Source organism: Erpetoichthys calabaricus, chromosome 3, assembly GCF_900747795.2.
Source record: "Erpetoichthys calabaricus chromosome 3, fErpCal1.3, whole genome shotgun sequence".
Taxonomy (NCBI): domain Eukaryota; kingdom Metazoa; phylum Chordata; class Cladistia; order Polypteriformes; family Polypteridae; genus Erpetoichthys; species Erpetoichthys calabaricus.
In genome coordinates this window covers 48,885,479-48,909,246 of record NC_041396.2, presented here as the reverse complement: position 1 = coordinate 48,909,246, position 23,768 = coordinate 48,885,479, and the positions used below count along the sequence as shown (strand labels likewise).

Genomic DNA, 23,768 nt, shown 5'->3' with positions numbered 1-23,768 from the left:
GATTTGTAGCTGTAACAAATAAATGCAATATCAGCAGTCGGACCATTTTATCAGAAGTCCTATGATCAATTTTTATTTTTAATTGGTTTTAGTATTCCAGCTACTCATGTGAGCTGATGCCAAACATAACTTTTCCCAAACAACAAAATAATAATTCTGATTGGTCTTAGACTAACAAATACAAATTTTAAGACTGATCCACTTTAACATACTGTATGTTAACTTAGTGTCATACTTTCATACCAGTGGAGTAACACTGGTTTCACCACCTGGAATAAAAGTGACTGATGTGAAAAATTCCTTAACTGAATCAAGAAGCACAAGGGAAAGATAAAATAATATAAAATTATATGAAAGATAAATGGGGGAACAATCAAAACCTTCAATGTCTCTAAAGTCTGGAATTTTTCTATTTAAGAACTTGGGTCGTTGGCGCTAAAATAACTTCTCACTCACTCCCTCAACCTCTTCTTAAAACACTCTAGTTGAACTACCGTCTTACTTTTATTGAAAAGCTAAAATATTCATAACAGCAGTTGAGCTGAATAATCGTTTACATAATCCAGCAGAATCTGACATCCTATTACTGCATGGGGATCATCCATTCAGTAACTTGGGGAAGACCACCAGGTATAACCAATGACAAATTTCCTTTAGTAGATAATATTTCAACTTAAAGGTGTTATTGTTTGTTTCATCCCTTATTTTTGAGCACTGGCTTACAGATGAGTTCTGAGCCTAGCAGCATGGTTCTTCTCATCCTGTAGCACCTTAGTGTCCCATCTTCCTCTGCCAAATATTTACCTGCTAAGCAGCCCTTTAAATTGGCAGAGTGGAACCTTTAATATTAACATCAGATAAAGGCTGCAAGCTGCTGTATGTGTTATGGAGGAAATCTGATGTAGTGAACATACAACTGAAGTCTAAACAACAAGGTTGTACAGTATATCCAGTTCCTGCCTCTTCAAGATTCTGAGCATGTCACTTAATCTGCCTGTGCTCCAACTATAAAAAGTTATGCAAACAGTTATGGGTCAGAATCTGTACTTGTAAAATACTTTGGAATGGTGCTCGCTATGGAAAGGTGCATTATTAAATAAGGCCTGTTAATATCTGTAATTCATATTGAATCTCTTCTTGTTAATGTCACAGTTACTCAAAAAATGCTAACTACTAACTGAAGCGTTTGTAAATATCAAATATAAATCTGTTTTTGAAAAAATAAAATATTTACTCTTTACACCAACTTACCTGTGTGACCATACCTTCTCTGCCATGAGAACTATAAAAACAAAAGAAAAAAAAAAACGATTTTCATCTTGAAGCAGCCCCTTTAGTTGCTATTTCAGCCATAATCAGATAATGAAAATGCTAGTCAACTAGTGCTAGTCAACTGTATACTAGTTATTAAGATGGCTGCATCTTTTCACATCTTCCTTAGGGAAGGAATCTTTTTTTGTGAATTTGAGTTATATCATTAATAGTATTCTTGCATATTTTAATAGAAATCTTTTTATTATTTTTGCTTGTGTTTTAGTCATAGTAATGAAAGGTGCACTGCTGCATATTTTATTTAAATTCTTTGTATGTTACATTGACTGCAAAAGTAAAATTTATACTTAGATTATTCAGTTTCCAACAACACACCGAATTATTTTCAGATGTGGTTGAAAGGCAAAAAAAGTAACTTTACTCGTAATAAAATACTGCAATTTTAAAAAAATAAAGAAAACTGAATATCAATAAATATATAAATGTGAACATACACTACCAGACAAAAGTTTTTGAAAAATCCCATTCTTCCATTTTTTCTTAAAAAGTGTAGTGAATAACGAGAAATGGTACAAAGTCAAACTGATAGATGTTCAAAAATATTTCTAGGTTACCAAAAACTGGGAAAAAATGTAAAGGATTTTTTCAATGAACTAGTAATGGATTGATAACTTAGAGCTTTTCTGCAGCAGTTAATTTAAGTTAATTAAGCTTTGAAAGTTGATGCAGACAATTTGTACAGGTTTTTGTTGATTACTTTCAAACCCTCTGTCTATATAAAATCATTGTTGGAACAAACTGTGTTGCTACCCCCTCAAAAGCAAATATTTGTAAAATATTGCACTGTATATGGATATCATACGCAGTAAGAAAAAGGCAATTATGGTGAGAAAAAGGAACTACACAAAGGAGGACAGACAGACCATTATAACCCTTAAAAGTGAAGGTCTTTCCTCCAGAGAAACTACAAAGAAAGCCAAGGTGTCTGTTAGCACAGTTTCCTACACCATCAAAATGAACTTGGAAAACTGAGGAAACTCTAACAGGAACAGGTCTGGCAGACCAAAAGACACAACAGAATTACAAGAGAAGTTTCTGAGAGTCAGCAGTTTGTGCATTACAGGACAACAGCTTAACAGCCATGCAGTATCTGTATCTCATTTTTTCTAAGCTTTATTTTCAGAGTACATTGAGGTTGGTGGTCGATTAGGGTTAGGGGCGAGTCTCTTTCTCTTATTCATTGGTTCTAGTAAGGCTCCCTACTCCCACTCAACCTGGCAAATTTGCAGCTCGAAGTCTTTCCTTCGCAGTTTAAAGTGACAGTTGCTTACTTTGACCACTGTCCTGTGCATCAGCTTTTAAGACTTCATTAACTTCTATTGCTGCAGAAAAGCTGTAAGTTGTTAACTCATTACATGTTCTCTGAAAAAAAAAAAAAAAAAAAAAATATATATATATATATATATATATATATATATATATATATAAAACTGATAAATTTACTGGTTACCACTGTACCATTTCAGGTTATTCATAAAACTCAAACTGATTAAATTTCAATAAAGGTGTACTATAAAACTTTCGGTTAGCAGTATATATTAATAAAGATATAGCTATATTTAAAATGGAGATCAGATCAGCTTAGTTCTTAAAAGAAACCCTAACAGCCTGTTTTTAGATTGTTGGAAAAAGCAGAGTCTCAAGAAGAGGTCCACTTACATGTTTGGTGAACAAGAAAACTCCACACAGAATGAACTCCCTGCTGAAAATTAATTTAGGTTTGAGAACTGTGATGCAACAAAACTCCTGTGAGATAATTAACTAATTTTAACTTTGAAAACAGGACAGCATAAGTAAATGAGAAAATGTAAAATATCCATAGATTATAAAGGACATTGGTGGCCCTTAGTATATTTTATTTTATGGTATTTTTCACACCGAAAACATCACTATTCTGTGTTTGATATTTCAAGAAGTTTCTGTGCACAGGACAGGAATGTGGATTTAAAATTGAGAAAGTTATGGCACCTTCCTACAAAAGAAACACCATACAAAGGTGCTTTACATTTTTAGGTTTAGAGGGTCCTTAGTGTTACATGCACAGAGAACACTGAAGTTGTTACTTGCCAGTGTTAATCAATATGTTACATAGCCTCTATCCTGCACCATGATTAAAGAGTACATCAGCTTTACTTCTGTCTTCTTACCTCAGTGAGGCAGTGTAATCGTTTACATGTATACTTTACAGTTTGAGCACAGGTTATTTAAATGACTTCCTCAGAGTTGCACAGTAATTTGAAAGTGAGGACTGAGTAGGCAGCTTTGGGTTTAAAGTTCAGCTCTTTAGCTACTAGACCGTAATGCCTTTGTTCTGTAGACCAATAATGACAAAGCAATCCTTTGTCAGTGCCTCGTCATTACCTTTGAATTTTCATTTTTCTTTAGAACATAATAAAATTATTGAACTAATTCCTCTTTTAATAATTCACTGAGAGGTGCTATCAGCATTCACCAGTCCCAAGGGAACAGACCAGAAGGTTTCTATTGAACCTACAAAAAGTGTAAGATGCAGTCCAATTTCAATCATACAATAAGAGAGAAACAGAATTAGTCTTTGCTAAATAACAAATGTACATGAAGTATTGTAATTTGAATGGAAACCAGTGAAAATGGTCAAAGTACTCCAAAACATCTCCTGGCATTCATATTCAGAGCCTCTTTCTTGGTTATAGTTTTGATTTTAAACCCGCACTCATACTGTAGTTATGATTCATCACCAGTCATGGATTTCAAACAGTCCTTTGGTTATTGGCTATTGGATTTCCTTTCTAATGGAAAGTAGGTGAAGAATATGAAGAACACCATTTTTAAGGCCTTCATCCTGAGAATGGGTACTTTGCAGAGTTGTTCTTTACATGACTCCCTTATATTCACCCTCAATAATGACTACATTTCAAGTTCCTATTTTGATAGAATGGTTAGACTCACTGAACAGTATGTATTCAAAAATGGGATAACTGATCTGGTCAAATGGTGCTGCTAAATTATCTTGTAAAGTACTTTGAGCTGCATAATTTGTATGAAAATGTGCTATATAAATAAATGTTGTTGTTGTTGTTAAATAACTTAAAAGTAAATGGCAATTTAAAAAACTTAATTATTGAAAATGGACTTCTTTTGGGAAAGACTGCGTTTTTTCAAGCGAGATGGCCTGCATCCGAATAGCTTCGGCGCCCGGGTCCTCTCCGAAAACATATCCAAGGTAATTCGTTTATCTTGACTATCTATCTCTGCTTTTAACCCCTTCCGAAATGCCACTCCTGTGCTTGGTCATGATAATTGTTTAATAAAATCTTCCATAAAAGTGCACAACATAAATGCTGTAATAACCAATCTTAATGCACATAGAAAATCTAGGCAATACGGCATAAACACCAATAATTTAATTAAAGTTACTACTTTAGATGAACAATGTATTAAAACTGTAAAAACAGATCATAGATTAAACAAAAAATACACACAGAGCAGCGCTAATAAAAATAACTTAGTTCCTGTTCCATATATCAATAACACACATAGTATTCATCTCTGCTCCTCCGAAACATTGAATATGGCACTATTAAATATTAGAGCTTTAACTAACAAGACGTTTTTTATCAACGATCTTATTAGTGATAAAAAAATTGATTTTATTGCACTAAGTGAAACGTGGCTTAGCTCAGATGGCGCAGCTGTTTTAATCGAATCTGAGCCTCCGGATTACAGTTTTACTCGTGCTGATCGCCAAGGAAAGAGAGGTGGAGGACTAGCAAACATTTACTCAAGCAGGTTAAAATGTAAAAATATCAGTTTTGGTAAATTCAAGTCTTTTGAGTATCTCGCCATTATTATTCAGGGAGATTCTCACGTTCTAGTATTATCCGTGTATAGACCTCCAAAATTCAACGCGTCTTTCTTTGAGGAATTCTCTGACTTGATGTCAATCTTAATTACGAACTATGATACACTCTTAATAGTCGGCGACTTTAATTTTCATATAGATAATCAATGTGACCAAAAAGTAAAAGAATTTATGAACCTCCTGGACTCTTTTGATTTGAGACAGCTCGTTAATCAGCCTACACATAAAGCAGGTCATACGTTAGACTTAGTAATTACTAAAGGACTAAAAGTTGATATAAAGCAGGTCATTGATACGGGTCTATCAGACCATTTTCTTCTACTCTTTAATATAGAAATAATGATAGAAAACACTCATGAGAAGCATATTGTTAAAAAACGCTTCTTTGACTCATCAGCAGCTTTAAAACTTACAAACATTCTAACCAATCAGTCCGTTTATAGTGCCAACTATAATAGCGAGGAGAATGTAAATAGTAAGGTGGAAAGATTTAATACTAAAGTGAGGGCTGCTGTTGACTTAGTTGCACCTGAATAGACAGTTAAAAAATCTTCTAGCATTGTTATACCATGGAAGACCCAAAGAGTGTCTGATTTAAAGAGAACATGCCGTAGAGCTGAGCGTAAATGGAGGAAAACTAAACTAACTATTGACTATGAAATATTAAAAGTTAAAATAACAGAATACAATAACACAGTCTGTTTTGAGAGGCGCTGCTATTTCTCTAAGATTATAAATAACAATGCTAGTAATCCCAGAGTCTTATTTTCGACAATTGATCATCTGTTAAACCCAGGTAACTCAAAGGAATGCCTCCTAAGTACTTCCAGTAAAACCTGTGAGGCTATCGCTGTATTTTTCAATCAAAAAATTAATGATATTAGAAATAACATAGTATATCTCCCCAACACTAAGGATCCTCCTAAACCCCAGTACTCCATAATAAACAAATTAAAGTCTTTCACTAGGATAGATTTACCTGATTTACATAAAATAATTTCTCAAATGAAACCCTCCACCTGCGCCCTTGACCCAATACCAACAAATTTTTTCAAAGAAGTATCGGGCGTGCTAATTGATAATGTTCTTGACATAGTAAATTCGTCATTAGATACGGGGGTCTTCCCAGACTGTCTTAAGACTGCTGTAGTTAAACCCCTACTTAAGAAAAATAATCTCGACCCCTCTGCTCTTGAAAATTATAGACCCATCTCTAACCTGCCTTTCTTAAGTAAAATTCTAGAGAAGGCAGTCATTATACAGTTAAATGAGCACCTCAATAAACATGCTATTCTTGATAAATTTCAGTCAGGTTTTAGAACAAATCACAGCACAGAAACTGCACTCGTTAAAGTAGTAAATGACTTGCGGGTAAATGCAGGCCATTTATCTGTTCTCATCCTCTTAGATCTGAGTGCCGCATTTGACACCATTGATCATAATATTCTTAAGAATCGCCTTAGTCAATGGGTGGGCCTCTCTGGCAGTGTCTTAAATTGGTTTGAATCCTACCTGGCAGGGAGAAAATTCTTTGTTAGTTGTGGTAATTATAACTCAAAGACACATGATATTCTATATGGTGTTCCACAAGGCTCTATCCTGGGTCCGCTGCTCTTCTCGATCTACATGCTTCCATGCTTCCATTAGGTCAGATTATCTCAGGGCACAACGTGAGCTACCACAGCTATGCTGATGATACACAGCTGTATTTATCAATAGCACCTGATGACCCCAAATCTCTTGATTCACTAACACAATGTCTAACCTGTATCTCAGAAAGGATGAATAGTAACTTTCTCAAATTAAATAAAGAAAAAAACGAAATCTTAGTGATTGGCAATAATGGATACAATGAGGCTATTAGAAATAAACTGGATGCATTAGGATTAAAAGTCAAATCAGAGGTAAAAAGCTTAGGGGTAACCGTTGATTGTAATCTGAATTTTAAATCGCATATTAATCAGATCACTAGGACAGCATTTTTTCACCTAAGAAACATAGCAAAAGTTAGACCTCTTATATCATCGAAAGATGCAGAGAAATTAGTTCATGCGTTTGTTTTCAGTCGGCTAGATTACTGTAACGCACTCCTCTCAGGACTACCCAAAAAAGACATAAATCGTTTGCAACTAGTGCAGAATGCAGCTGCTAGAATCCTTACCAGGAAAAGAAAATCTGAACACATTTCTCCAGTTTTGATGTCACTACACTGGTTACCTGTGTCATTCAGAATTGACTTTAAAATTCTGCTTATGGTTTATAAAGCTTTTAATAATCTCGCCCCGGTTTATATATCGGAATGTCTGACACCTTATATTCCAAATCGTAACCTCAGATCCTCAACTGAGTGTCTCCTTAGAATTCCAAGAGCAAAACTTAAAAGAAGTGGTGAGGCGGCCTTCTGCTGTTATGCACCTAAAATCTGGAATAGCCTGCCAGTAGGAATTCGCCAGGCTAATACAGTGGAGCACTTTAAAAAACTACTGAAAACACATTATTTTAACATGGCCTTCTCATAAATTCACTGTAATTTAATCCTGATACTCTGTATATCCAATTCATTATAATAACTATTCATTCAAAATCTCTACTAACCCCTACTCTCTCTTCTGTTTCCTTTTCCGGTGTCCTGTTGGTGGTGGCGTGCGCCACCACCATCTACCCAAAGCACCATGATGTTCCAACAATGATGGATGGATTAAAAGCCAGAAGTCTGTATGACCATCAGCATCAAGTGACTCCATGAAAAACCCGAACTACAAAGAGGACTATTTCATTTATGTTAGGTAGAATGCCCAGAGGGGACTGGGCGGTCTCGTGGCCTGGAACCCCTACAGATTTTATTTTTTTCTCCAGCCTTCTGGAGTTTTTTTTTTGTTTTTTCTGTCCACCCTGGCCATCGGACCTTACTCCTTTCAATGTTAACTAATGTTGTCTTATTTTAATTTCTTATTTTGTCTTTTATTTTTCTTCTCTTCATTATGTAAAGCACTGTGAGCTACTTTTTGTATGAAAATGTGCTATATAAATAAGTGTTGTATTGTATTGTATTCAAATGAGACAAAGGAACAACATACTCACCTTTATATACCAGGCTCTTACATAAGTAAAGTTCACCAGATAGATACAGTTTATTTCTCTTTTTTCTCTCTGAGATGGCTATAGGAGACCCAATGTCCATTTTCAACATGCCTGTTACTGGAAAGTGTTTTTGATTGTCTCTATTGCTCTGTGGTTTGGCAATTCTATGCTGAGGACAAGAAGCAGCTAAAGAGGTTGGTGTGCACAATTTTAAAATTATAAGATAGATAGATAGATAGATAGATAGATAGATAGATAGATAGATAGATAGATAGATAGATAGATAGATAGATAGATAGATAGATAGATAGATAGATAGATAGATAGATAGATAGATAGATAGATACTTTATTAATCCCCAAGGGGAAATTCACATACTCTAGCAGCAGCATACTGATAAAAACAATATTAATTAAAGATAGATAAAAACACAGTGCAAGTTAAAATGTGCAAAGTGGGGAGTGCAAGGCAGGTATAACAGTCAATAACTTTGTATAATGTTATCGTTTACCCCCCATGGTGGAATTGAAGAGTCGCATAGTGTGGGGGAGGAACGATCTCCTCAATCTGTCAGTGGAGCAGGACATTGACAGCAGTCTGTCGCTGAAGCTGCCCCTCTGTCTGGAGATGATACTGTTTAGTGGATGCAGTGGATTCTCCATGATTGACAGGAGCCTGCTCAGCACCCGTCGCTCCACCACAGATGTTGAACTGTCCAGCTCCGTGCCTACAATAGAGCCTGCCTTCCTCACCAGTTTGTCCAGGCGTGAGGTGTCCTTCTTATTTATGCTGCCTCCCCAGCACACCACCTATCAGCAGAAGGATGGGTGGAAGATGCAGTACTCTGAGGTGAGAGTGAGAGTGGGTTAGGGTGGTCAAACCTGCTAAAAAAGTTGTTCATCAGGTTTGCTTTCTCCCTGTCTCTCTCGATAGAGGTACCCCGCTTCGAGCTGCAGCCAGTGATGATCTTCATCCCATCCCACACTTCCTTCATGCTGTTATTCTGCAACTTTTGATCCAGTTTTCTCCTGTACTGCTCTTTCGCCGCCCTGTGCTGGACTCGGAGTTCCTTCTGCACGCACTTGAGCTCATGCTGATCACCGCCTTTAAAAGCCTTTTTCTTCTGGTTCAAAAGGCCCTTGATGTCACTTGTAATCCATTGCTTGTTGTTAGCATAGCAGCGTACTGTTCTTACTGGAACTACAATGTCCACACAGAAGTTGATGTAGTCAGTAGTGCAGTCAACAACCTCCTCAATGTTCTCACTATGTGACCCCTGCAGGATTTTCCAGTCCATAGTTCCAACGCAGTCTCTTGGAGCCTTCTCTGCCTCAGGGGACCACTTCCTGAATGAGCGTGTGGTTGTAGGTAGGACCCTTACTCTTGGTTTGTAGTGAGGCTGAAGCAGAACCAGGTTATGATCTGCTTTCCCAAGTGCAGGCAGCGGGGTGGCGCTGTATGCGTCCTTAAGGTTTGCATACAGTAGGTCAATAATCCTATTTCCCCGGGTGTTACAATCCACATACTGGGAGAAGGCAGGTAATGTTTTGTCCAGCGTCACATGGTTAAAATATCCAGAGATTAGCACAAGCGCCTCGGGGTGCTGTGTTTGTAGTTTAGCAACAGCGGAGTGGATGATGTCACCCACTATCACCACGTCCGCTCGAGGAGGGATGTATACAATAACAACAATTACGTGTCCAAACTCTCTGGGCAAGTAAAAGGGATGCAGACTTATGGCTAACAGTTCGATGTCCCTGCAGCAAGTGGAGATTTTGACGTTTATATGTCCAGGGTTGCACCACATTGTGTTCACATAGAGAGTGAGTCCTCCTCCTTTTCACTTCCCGCAGGTATTTGTGTCTCTGTCCGCTCTAACGGTGCTAAACCCGGGTAGCTCCATGTTAGCATCTGGGATGCTAGTTGTTAGTCACGTTTCACAAAAAAACAACAAACTGCATTCTCTGTAGGTCCTGACATTTTTCACCAGCACAGCCAGTTGGTCAATCTTATTTGGTAGTGAGTTCACATTTCCCATGATCACAGAAGGCACCGAAGGCTTATATCGCCATTTTCTCGCTAGCCGCTTAGCGCCGGCTCTGCTGCTATGATACGGCCTTCTTACCTCATCAGGTAAATAGGGAACCACACCGGCACAGGCCTTTGTTCTCAACGCTAGAAGCTGACTTTCCTGAATAGACAAGACTCGGCGTGTAAAAATCCATGTCCAAGTAGTAAAAAGTGTCCAGGAAACGAGTCCACATAAAAGAAAGTGATAGGAGGGATCAGAGAGATAGAGGAAAAGGTAGAAAGATAAAGAAGATAAAGTCCTACACGAAGCTTCTGGAAAGGCTGCCACTCACGGTGGCGCCTAACTAACTGATAACTAACTAATATCATATCTCCTCTGTGGATAAACTCAAGACTCACACACTGATCTAAAGGTCTCATCTAATCTGCCATACCCTGCAAGCCCTCCTTCAGTTTGGTAAATGGCTTAGGCCAATCAAGAACTACCTTGCTTTTTAACAGCATCAGTAAAGCAGGACTTCCGTGCTTTATAGCAGTATGATCCCCTAAGTTAAGTGCATAAGATTAGCATCATCACCTCAGAGTCCCCTTGCACTCCATTGCTATTTTATTTGCTATGTAATTTAAATTTTGATGTATAATTCCAAGGTTTTCGTTATTATGCTTGTATGAAGGCTGCTGGGGATTTGTGATTTCTTTTACAATTATTCTATGTACTTGTGTTGATGCTGTATATGTAAGAGCTTTATCAAATCAAACTTCACAGTTGATATTGTTATGAAAATAGAATAAACTTAAGATGTCACTGTCTTTAAATTGGCTGTTTTCTTTATTAAAACATTTTACACTGAAAAAAACTACCATGTTGAAGAAGATTAAATTAGTTACATATGAAAGGACAAGAAATATTATACCTCTCCACTCATTTGTTACAAAGTAGTATATCTGCCAACATTGTTTTTTTTTTTTGTCAATTAAAATACTTTTCTATCTCTGCTGCCTGTAAATGCAAATCTCTCCAGCATTTATTCTCTCCTGCCTTACCTTAATGATTCAATAAATGAGTACTTACCTCTAATGTTGTTAAAACAATTTTTTCTACTGAAGAAAAATAAGCATCCCACAGGAACTGAGTCTGTTGCCTGAGTGCCAATATTTTGTCATGGTCTATAGACCTGGTTATTGAAGGAATCTGTTTAAAAAAAAATCACAAAGAGCATAAGTGGATTTAAATTTGCTTTCAAGAATAGAATCCCTATTAACCTTCTCATTTAATACAGCTCCAGAAATCCCGGATTACCACAAGTACCTAAATGTTTATAAGCTTCTCCAGGGGGACTTAATGATGCTTGGAATGGAGTGTCACCAAATTAGTTTAGCATGCATTTTTGTGGAAAAACAATGTTAATGTCCCTTTCTTTTTAAAAATAACATCATTATCAGAAGGCTATGGAAAGGCCAGCATAAATAGGGCATGTTTGAGCTTAGTTCCTTCAATATTACTGTTCATATACTTTTTATAGATAGATAGATAGATAGATAGATAGATAGATAGATAGATAGATAGATAGATAGATAGATAGATAGATAGATAGATAGATAGATAGATAGATAGATACTTTATTAATCCCAAGGGGAAATTCACATACTCCAGCAAATATTAAATATTAAATTAAATTAAATATTACTACATAAGTACTACTCTTCTACTTATTGAATTTAGTATATACTTACAGAACCTGCCCATTGGAACATATTAAATGAAAAAGAACACTTGGACTTAAAATTAAAAAAAAATATACAGATGAGTTGATATGGATGGGGTATAAAGACACCATGATGTATGTAGGAAATGCATACTTTCACTATAGAATCAGAATAAAAAACATGTTTATTTACCAGCCTTCTGAAATTTGGTACATTTAGAGAGCACAAAAAACAGGACATGACAAAGTGAAAGGGTACCGTAGTTTCACTTTTGCAGCAAAGAAACACACGGTTTGCTGAATTATCTCCATCTGATGATAGATCAGCATATTACTGTCTGCTGAGTTTAGCACTGGTGAAGTCTTGTTTCTCATTTTATTATACAGTCGTGGCCAAAAGTTTTGAGAATGACATGTGGCCTGCTGACATTCCTAAGCAAGCTCTGCACTGGTGGTGCCCCGATCCTGAGCCATTAATAAAGAATGGCACCAAAACATCCTCCGAGAGCAACTTCTGTCAACCATCCAACAACAGTTTGGTGACGAACAATGTCTTTTCCAGCATGACGGAGGACCGTGCTATAAGACAAAAGTGATAACTAAGAGGCTCGGGGAACAAAACATTGAAATTTTGGGTCCACAGCCAGGAAACTCCTCAGACCTTAATCCCATTGAGAACTTGTGGTCAATCCTCAAGAGGCGGGTGAACAAACAAAAACAAACAAATTCTGACAAACTCCAAACATTGATTATGCAAGAATAGGATGTAATCAGTCAGGATTTGGCCCAGAAGTTGATTGACAGCATGCCAGGGTGAATTGCAGAGGTCTTGAAAAAGAAGGGCCAACACTGCAAATATTCACTCTCTGCATAAACTTCATGCAATTGTCAATAAAAGACTTTGAAACTTATGAAACACTTGTAATTATACTTCAGTATACCATAAATACATCTGACAAAAACATCTAAAAACACTTAAGGAGCAAACTTTGTGAAAACCAACACTTGTGTCATTCTCACAACTTTTGCCCACGACTGTAAGACTTTTTAAGTCCTTCCTCTTTAAATGAAAAATGTCTTATTGCACCTGGGTTCTTCTGTCTTTCATACAGTTGTAAAGGACAGATGTGGGCCAACCACCTGCTATGTGGAGAGCACTATTAACAACAACTTTATCAAATTCCATTGAATGTGGCTGTTCATCAACCAAGTCAACTTGTTCTGCAAGAATCACAGGGCTGTGTTGTATGCCTTTAAGCCATTTTAGAAATGCTGAAATTATAAAATAAATTCAGATTGGCAAAGAGTTGTGTCTCTGCATTATTTGTAAAATACAGAACCATACTGTATGTACAATTTAAAGTGCATTATCTGGGCCCAAATGAGTAGTGTAAGAATTAGGAAACGGTGGTCAGGATGGTATCTTTCAGATAGTTGGTAGGCTGCAGAAGAGGATGGGGTATGGGTTGCTGCTTGTTCAGCAGTGATACAGCTTTTGGAAAAAAAGGAAATTCAGATGCTAGTTAGTTTTTGTTTTAATGGTCTTAAAGCATTTGCTAAGTGGACAGGGTGTTAGTCCATCACAGGGCAAACATACACACACACACCTCTACTTAGGGCTATTTTAGCAATGCCAATCCACCTAACCAGTATGTTTTTGGACTGTGGGAGATAACCTGTGCACATGGAGGAGAAAAAGAGCACATGTAAACCACTGTGCCACCCCAGGATGGGAAAAGTAAGAATTATTATTTAAATGAGCATATTCTTTACCCTAGATTTGCGCTTAGCAGCAACAGATGGAGGATTGTGGTTGATAACGTACTTAGCATACTTGATTACAATCTGCTGTAGTCTCTTTGGCTATGTGGTTATGGAGTCAAAACAAACAAAAGGCTGACAGTGATGACACTTTCAATGATGGTTCTGTAAAACTGTACAAAGACAGGCTTTTTTGGGAAAGACATAATGTTTTAAGGCAGCTTAAAGTACTGGAAATGATGGCACCCAAAAATATGAAGGACTGCATAACATTAGCAGCTGCCATGGGGAAAGTTCCATGGTGGGCTAACTGAAAGTCTATTATCATTTCTATGGTTTTTGTAGTTTTAAATTCTAAATTGTTTATGACACATTAAGTTCTGAGATGTTCAACATACTTTTCTAAGTGTTCTTCACATTTCGCAATAGCATCAATTAGAAACTAGAAGATATTGGCACTGGAAATAGAAGCAACTAGTGTTATAATTTGGGACAGGTTGTTCCAATTCATTTATTTATTTATTTTGTTTTAGAGGATTTTCTTTTCTACTGCCATATTGTGGGCCTTTGGAAATCTTTAACTTTGAGGAATATTAATGTAAGAGGTCATTCAATTAATAATGTAGTTTGAAACCAGTAGAAATTGTGTAATCATTTATTTTTAAGTGTCACTGCACCATTTTCTAGTCTCCGCATTTTGTTACTGTGTTGGTAGAACGCATTGCACTGTTGCTAGGGGCTGCCTCCTAAAACACACTATATGCCAAGTCACCAGTGCTCAGTGCATCATTCGGGATTCTGGATCCAAAAGTCAAACAACTTCAGGGCGAGTTCTTAGGGGTAAATGCTTGTGGGGCATTTGATTCACAATGGTTCTCATTTAGGTTTTTGTAGCAGTCTTGTGTTTAGTATTAGGTGACAGCTCACCTTCAAGTTGTTGGGTGGTTTAAAGTCCTGGTTTTGGTGACAGCTTTCCTGCATGTTATGGCACAGTTTTTTTCTTAATTTTGTAGTATAATTTTGAGAGCATATTTGTGGCTGTACGCCTTCTGGTTTATTGGTTTCTGATAATTCTCATTTTGGCTTTGCTTGTGTTTTTGCTCTCTGGTTTTGGAAAACAGCATTGCAAAGTTTTATGCATTGAGTCATATCACATTTTCTCGCATAAACATAACATCATCCTCACTGTTGCACACTCTCTCACAAGCTGGCAAATCAAAGAAGTCGGCTAGAACTAAAAAAGCAGGTGATCCAACCAAGCAACTTTGGATAACAATGGATGGCAAAATAATTTGCATTGAAGATAACCTGCACAACTTGACCTCAAGGTTTTTAACTGTCATGAAACAAAGAGTACAGATAAGAGGTGAATGCTCCACATGGGGTGAAGTCACCAATGAAGTTCATTATGGGTCTGTCCTTGGACCACTACTTTTTCCTTATTCATGTTAATGACATAGATCCCAATAAAATTAGTAAACTTGGCAGATGATTCAAAATCAGGAAGGATAGTAGATACTGTGGAGGGAGCAAAAACAATTGAAAAAGACCTGGACAATCTTCAGAACTGGGTGAACACTTGGAAGATTAAATAATATTTGAAGGTATATTTTAAAACATATTGAATATAACTCAAATAGACATTATGCTCTGGCTATATAATGAACTAGTGAGATTGCATCTGAGTACTGCTTCCAGTTTTGGCCACCACATGTCAACAAACATACTGTATAGCAGCACTTGTGTAGAAGAGAACAAACAAATGCAAGTCAGGGCTAAAGGGCATGCCCTAAAGTGACAAGAATATTTAGAAAGGCAGGAAACACTTTATGCAAAAGATTGTGGGAATTGGGAATAAACTATCATGCCATGTAGTTGAAGCAGAAACATTTAGAAAGTACCTGGATAAGATATTGAGACAACATAGCTGTTAGCTAGTCAAATTAGCTAGGAGGATTAATGGTGCCACTATTAAGGCAAATTAGGCATTCACCTATGGTACAGATAATAAACAGGTGTGTGTGTGTGGGGGGGGGGGGGGGGGGGGGGTACACAGGTTTGCTACCGAACAGTCGATTGGCACACTAATATACTTGGCCTAGGGTGTAGAATAACCTAGCACTGGCAATGATCCTGAGTGATGTAACCTGGAGTTGTCAGGTGTTTTGGGTCCTTCAGCATTAGACACCCTTATCCAGGTGACCCAGCTAAGGTGTAATTAATCCCTGACTTGCACCCCCAGCAGCCATCAGCCATGTGGCTTCCCTTCTTACCTCGATCCATAATAGCTCTTTATGCGGCATCAAATGACTATCCTCATTGTCATTTTCTGTCATTTCCCACCTCTATTGGCTCACGGTGAGTGTTCCAGCTTTCCCTCATATGCCTTCTCCATGCACTCTTCCCAGGGTATGGTGAGTTTTAACACGATCACCATTTTGGTAGAGTTTGAGAAGATGACCATATCTGGACAGAGTGCTGTTATACAATGTGTTCAGGAAACCTTAGCTGCTTGTCCAAATCTACTCTCACTTGCCAGTCTGCAGCTGTGGCATGGAAGCATGCTGCTGATGTTGGTTTTGGGGTGAGCTTTTCTCCAGTCCTGACAAAGGAGATGATGGTCAGGTGGTGGTTCTTGCAGGTGGTAATGGCTGAGGGTAATTCACAGTTTTCACTTTATTTACCAATGGTGTCAATAATTAATAGGTGAAAGCTGTCAGAATCCACAAACTACATAATGACCAATATTATCTTGTACACCCCAGACAGTGCGTGAGCTGGCTAGTGGAGCTGCACATATTCTATTGCTTGTGTTTAGTCCAAACATGGGTTAAACCATTTTTAATTTAAGGAATAAAGTCGTTTTGGACTAATCCCCATGTTTCTACAAAGTTTACAGCTGATTAATAAAACTGATGTTGGGATATGTCTATCTGATCCTATTAGGCCTTTGTTTAGTGCTGTGTAGTACTTCCTGCTTTCTTGAATCTGTTGAAATCTTTAGCAATTTTCTGTGTTCATAAATAAAAAAAAATGTGTGTGTAACACCAGACCCATTTATCAAACACAAGGAGTATAACTGAAATAGGACTTTGAGATTGCATGTGCAGATGAATAGATATATGCAAGTATTTGCCTTTTTCTTAAAAATAAAAAATGAATCATTCTAGATGGACTCTAGATGTTAAGCTGTAGACCACTCTGTGTCTGCTTTGTTCTTTTTCAGTTCATAGGGGTACAATTTTTACATGCATCTTCTTTCTCACTTGTGCTCATCCTGAACTTCATTAGCTTAATTACACACTGCGAGTTTTTAAGGGACAGAACAAAAGGAGACTGGTTAACTCTGCTTTCTCACAGGCCAAGTGTCCAAGGTTTGAATCTCAACCTTGCCTGAGGTCTATGTGGAGTTTGCATATTGTTTCTGCATCTGCTGGGAGTTTCCTCAGATATTCCAGTTTGGTTATAACATGCTAAAGACAAAAATCTTGAATAATTGGGAAGTCTAAACTGGACAAAATGCATTTGTGTGTCTGCTTAGAACTTACTTTGCATAATACTATGTTTATAATTCAAAGTTAACATGAACTTCTGTATGTATAACCATCATCAATTTTTTATATCTTCCCTTTGTGAAATATAAATATATACAAATTAAATTTAGTCATGACTGCACTCTCTTCTTCTGAAGTATATGAGAGATAATCTACATAAAGAAAAACAAAAGCTTTACATATAAATTCCCCTTGCATATTATTATTAGAATATTAGACAACTACAGTATATTTTGTAGATGTATCTAATCGAGTGTTTTTGGTAGCAATATTTTTTATTAATAGAAATGTCACACCTGCTAAAGTGTAACTGCCCGGCAGTCATATGTAGTTTATGCATCATGTCTGTATTCCATTTTATTGCAATTTATACTGATGCAAAGCAATTTCTACAGGCTTGATACATGGCAGGCAGTGTACTGTAGTCAAGTGCCTGAGGAGCTGAGCTCAGCCCAAGAAGGTTACCAGATAATATCCCTCAACTGACTGGCATTGTGTTTATAAGTAAGCAGTTTTCCTAACTTGCAATTTATTTGCAGGACTAAAGTAGCTTTGTAAGTTTTATGGTAAATTCAAATTGCTGTTCGGTTGTGCGCATTGTAAAGGTAATGAATAGCTTATAATGACTGATTTATTTGTGAAATGGATAATAGTGGACTAAAAAAGACCTGTACTGAGCAAACATGGAGTTAAAGCTAACAGAATGTTGCAGGGGATGCAAGTCATCAGAGGGAAACCGTGAAATGAATCTTACCTAACGTGCTTAATCCAGTTGTGGGTCATGGAAACCTGATTTCTTTACTGGTGCTGTCATTGAACGTACAGGCACAGCTGAAGTGAATTGGAAAATGCTCAGTATAATAATGTTTAATAATATACCTATACAGAACAATATTTTGCAGTTTCTTTATTCAGTCTCAGATGCTCTAATAATTATCTGCAAATATTAATTTCACAGTACTTTATGCCTGACACTTACTGTTTGTATGAAAACCTTGACCTTTATCTGGGTAGTGAAATTAACTAGAAGAACAATGCATGTGAAATCTTCTTCACTTGAGTAAATCTGATTAATAACACACTGCCAATGATTTTATTATTTATCAGTTTAGTTAATCTTTATATAATACATATTCTATCGACAAGCTCCGAATGCAGTTAATATTTACAAATAAATTATGTGCTAGAGATGTAGTGGTTATCAATGCTGCCTCACAGATGTTTTGTCTTCAGTTCAGGGTGGGTTTTTCTCCAGGCTCTTCTTTCCTCTTACATTCCAGGGACATACAGTTTGGGTGATGGGTGACTCTAATCTGGTCTTTTAATTGTTAGTGTGTGTGTGTCTTAAGATCAGTGGCAATCCATTGGGATAATCTTTGGCATCCTGCAAGTTGCCCTGAGTTGGAATAGACAGGCGTGGACAATAACGAAATTGGGCTATATAAGGAAGCTGTTTAGATAGATAGATAGATAGATAGATAGATTGCATGTAACTGATAAGTTCAATTGTAAAAGCAGAAACTCTGTCAGGAAGGAAATCTGCCTACAACTGACTGTATGGCAAGATGCTGCTTATTTAACTTCCAACACTGATGTGCTGTGTGATCCTGAGCACTCACTTAACCTGGCAGTGCTCCATTTGTAGAGATATGCTCTGTACTTGTGATTTGTAAATCAGTTTGGATAGCCGAAGCAGCTAAATACATGTAAAAAAATGCAGGGAGAGAGTTGAGACATTTAAGGAAAGCAAAGAAGAAACCAATCCAGGTTACTCAACATGTTTAATAAATACTGCCTTAATCGTTTAGTATCACTTTCCAGCACAAGGACAATTTCCTGCAATTGTAGACTTACTTAATTTAACCTCTAAATGTAGAATCACCAGTTTGGACTCTTACCTTTGTGTGAAGTGTTAATTTTATTCTTCCAGCAGTCAGCTGTAGGTATTATACTACTCTCACAGGTTTGTCTGAAAATTTCAATATCATATACCGTGCTCATCTGACAGTAAACTTAACCTTCTTAAGATGTGTGTGTGTTTGATTCACGTATTGTTAGGTCCATAAATATTTGGACAGAGACAACTTTTTTCTAATTTTGGTTCTGTACATTACCACAATGAATTTTAAATGAAACAACTCAGATGCAGTTGAAGTGCAAACTTTCAGCTTTAATTCAGTGGGGTGAACAAAACTATTGCATAAAAATGTGAGGCAACTAAAGCATTTTTTTTAACACAATCCCTTCATTTCAGGGGCTCAAAAGTAATTGGACAAATTAAATAACTGGAAATAAAATGTTCATTTCTAATACTTCGTTGAAAACCCTTTGCTGGCAATGATAGCCTGAAGTCTTGAACTCATGGACATCACCAGATGCTGGGTTTCCTCCTTTTTAATGCTCTGCCAGGCCTTTACTGCAGCGGCTTTCAGTTGCTGTCTGTTTGTGGGCCTTTCTGTCTGAAGTTTAGTCTTCAACAAGTGAAATGCATGCTCAATTGGGTTAAGATCAGGTGACTGACTTGGTCATTCAAGAATTTTCCACTTCTTTGCTTTAATAAACTCCTGGGATGCTTTGGCTGTATGTTTTGGGTCATTGTCCATCTGTATCATGAAACGCCGCCCAATCAATCTGACTGCATTTAGCTGGATTTGAGCAGACAGTATGTCTCTGAACACTTCAGAATTCAATTGGCTGCTTCTGTCCTGTGTCACATCATCAATAAACACTAGTGTCCCAGTGCCACTGGCAGCCATGCACGCCCAAGCCATCACACTGCCTCCACTGTGTTTTACAGATTTGATATGGTATGCTTTGGATAATGAGCTGTTCCACGCCTTCTCCATACTTTTTTCTTGCCATCATTCTGGTAGAGGTTGATCTTGGTTTCATCTGTCCAAAGAATGTTTTTTCAGAACTGTGCCCGCTTTTTTAGATGTTCTTCAGCAAAGTCCAATCTAGCCTTTCTATTCTTGAGGCTTATGAGTGACTTGCACCTTGCGGTGCACCCTCTGTATTTACTTTCATGCAGTTTTCTCTTTTTGGTAGACTTGGATATCGATAAGCCTACCCCCTGGAGAGTGTTGTTCATTTAGTTGGCTGTTGGGAAGGGGTTTCTCTTCACCCATGGAAATGATTCTGCAATCATCCACCACTGTTGTCTTTCGTGGACGTCCAGGTCTTTTTGCGTTGCTGAGTTCACCAGTGCTTTCTTTCTTTCTCAGGATGTACCAAACTGTAGATTTTGCCACTCATATTGTAGCAATTTCTCGGATGGGTTTTTTCTGTTTTTGCAACTTAAGGATGGCTTCTTTCACCTGCATGGAGAGCTCCTTTGACCGCATGTTGTCTGTTCACAGCAAAATCTTCCACATGCAAGCACCACACCTCAAATCAACTCCAGGCCTTGTATCTGCTTAATTGATAATGACATAACGACGGACTTGCTCACATCTGCCCATGAAATAGCCTTTGAGTCAATTGTCCAATTACTTCTGAGCCCCTGAAATGAAGGGATTGTGTCAAAAAAATGCTTTAGTTGCCTCACATTTTTATGCAATCATTTTGTTCACCCCACTGAATTAAAGCTGAAAGTCTGCACTTCAACTGCATCTGAGTTATTTCATTTAAAATTCATTGTGGTAATGTACAGAACCAAAATTAGAAAAAAGTTGTCTCTGTCCAAATATTTATGGACCTAACTGTATTGGCCAACTGAGTCACCCATATGAGAAAGTGGAATTGTAAAATTACAAATTATTAAAATATCATAGAAGACATAGAATTCAGCCATTTATAAAGTAAATTATGATTCAAGATGTGTTAATCACACCATATTTCAATGTCTCATTTTTCATCAATCACATATATCTTGTTTAAAACTCTCTAAAATGAATCCAGGTCAAGATCTAACCTGTGAGCATCGTCATAAAGAACCTGCATCATAAGGTCACATATTTTGGGAATATCCTACACATTAAACCATTTTGGGAAACATTTTGCTACTAGCACAGTGAAATGCTTGTTAATAGTGGTACAATTGTAAATTGATCATGTCGTGCATTAATGAATTTCTGTTCATCAGATATGTTAGCCCTTATATCCCTCTTTCTTTGTGTGTCTTTTTGCCTTTGTACATCAGACATTCTAACCCTTACATCTATCTTTCTTTGTGGGTTGTTGTTGCCTTTGTTCATTGGACATTGCAGCCTTTTTGTTAACGCTGGATAACATTATGCACAGGCATGAATGCTGAATGCTTTGTCATATTATATAAATAGATATCACTCAGTTAGCCATGGATTTAAAATAACTCCTCACACCTTAATAGCAGTATCTGGAGTAATATAAGATGATTTAAAGGTGAGCTATGAATGACCAGTTGAGATTTCCTATGCCACACTACTTATTTTGCTCAGCTGGAAGAATCCTAATCCACCTTCTAGAACTCAGTGGGAAAACAATGCTCTATAATGTCTCAAACTGGAAAAAATCAAACTCTCTACACGTGGCCCTATTTAAAAATTGTTCAGAACTTTGCAAAACTCGTCACTATAATTCTAAAACAAACATGTTCGGCTTGTGCTTAACTCTTTTCCTTCACTGGCTATTTTACACTGTACCAAGATCTGTTTTAGGTGGTGCTCACTTATTTTTATTTCTGATTTTGTTAGCAAGGGGTTGAATGTGAGTTCTTTTTAAAATGTTATATTATGTCCAAATTAATACAAAAAATATAAAAAGCAATTATAAATTATATATACCAAACATACTATGGCAGATGACCAGGGACCTTGCCTCACCTGGGACGCCTGGAGAAGGGAAGGACCAGGAAAGGGGCAATATCATCCCCAGGGCACAAGAGGGCAGCCCCCCTGGATTACATCACCACCACGGACTGGAAGCTTGGAAGCTCAACCCTGATGGGGTCCCGTGGCCACTGCCAGGGGGCGCCTGGACAATTCCGGAGCCCTGGATGGCAGCACTTCTGTCACATCAGGAAGTGCTGCCAGAAGAGGAAACAAATGCACCTGGAGAGCTTCCAGGTGCCCATGCAGCACTTCCGCCACCCCAGGAAGTGCTGCAGGAAGTTCATCAGGGCGCACCTGGAGCACATCTGAGTGCAACATAAAAGGGGCCACCTCACTCCATTCGGAGAGCCAGAGTCGGGAGGCAGAGGACAGAGCTTGCGAGAGGAGGAGTGAGGGTGGCAGAGAAGAAGGAAACTAAAGTAAAATAAAATAAAGTAAAGGACTGCAGTAGCTACAAGGGAATAAAATTGATGAGCCACAGCATGAAATTATTGGAAAGAGTAGTGGAAGCTAGGTTAAGAAGTGAGGTGATGATTAGTGAGCAGCAGTATGGTTTCATGTCAAGAAAGAGCACCACAGATGCGATGTTTGCTCTGAGGATGTTGATGGAGAAGTTTAGAGAAGGCCAGAAGGAGTTGCATTGCGTCTTTGTGGACCTGGAGAAACCATATGACTGGGTGCCTCAAGATGAGCTGTGGTATTGTATGAAGAAGTCAGGAGTGGCAGAGAAGTACATAAGAGTTGTACAGGATATGTACGAGGGAAGTGCGACAGTGGTGAGGTCTGTGGTAGGAGTGATGGATGCATTCATGGAGTTGGGATTACATCAGAGATCGGCTCTGAGCCCTTTCTTATTTGGAATGGTGATGGACAGGTTGACAGACGAGATTAGACAGGAGTCCCTGTGGACTATGATGTTTGTGATCTGTAGCAATAGTGGGGAGCAGGTTGAGGAGACTCTGGAGAGGTGGAGATATGCTCTGAAGAGGAGAGGAATGAAGGTCAGTAGGAACAAGACAGAATACATGTGTGTAAATGAGAGGGAGGTCAGTGGATTGGTGAGGATGCAGGGAGTAGAGTTGGCGAAGGTGGATGAGTTCAAATACTTGGGATCAACAGTGCAGAGTAATGGGGATTGTGGAAGAGAAGTGAAAAAGAGAGTGCAGGCTGGGTGGAATGGGTGGAGAAGGGTGTCAGGAGTGATTTGTGACAGATGGGTATCAGCAAGAGTGAAAGGGAAGGTCTACAGGACGGTAGTGAGACCAGCCATGTTATATGGGTTGGAGACGGTGGCACTGACCAGGAAGCAGGAGACAGAGGTGGAGGTTGCAGAGTTAAAGATGCCAAGATTTGCACTGGGTGTGACGAGGATGGATAGGATTAGAAATGAGTACATTAGAGGGTCAGCGCAAGTTGGACGGTTGGGAGACAAAGTCAGAGAGGCGAGATTGCGTTGGTTTGGACATGTGCAGAGGAGAGATACTGGGTATATTGGGAGAAGGATGCTAAGGATAGAGAAAAAGAGGAAGGCCTAAGAGGAGGTTTATGGATGTGGTGAGAGAGGACATGCAGGTGATGGGTGTAACAGAGCAAGATGCAGAGGACAGAAAGATATGGAAAAAGATGATCTGCTGTGGGAACTCCTAACAGG

General features: G+C 38.0%; 1 protein-coding gene across 1 annotated transcript in view; it reads right to left on the bottom strand.

Moving 5' to 3' along the window:
* LOC114648010 (exostosin-1-like) overlaps nt 1–23,768 on the bottom strand; it is a 337,474-nt gene that overhangs the window by 56,375 nt on the left and 257,331 nt on the right. The window contains exon 5 of the mRNA XM_028796783.2: nt 11,358–11,477. Within this exon, the coding sequence (XP_028652616.1) occupies nt 11,358–11,477 (120 nt within the window). The remainder of the gene's footprint in view (nt 1–11,357; nt 11,478–23,768) is intronic.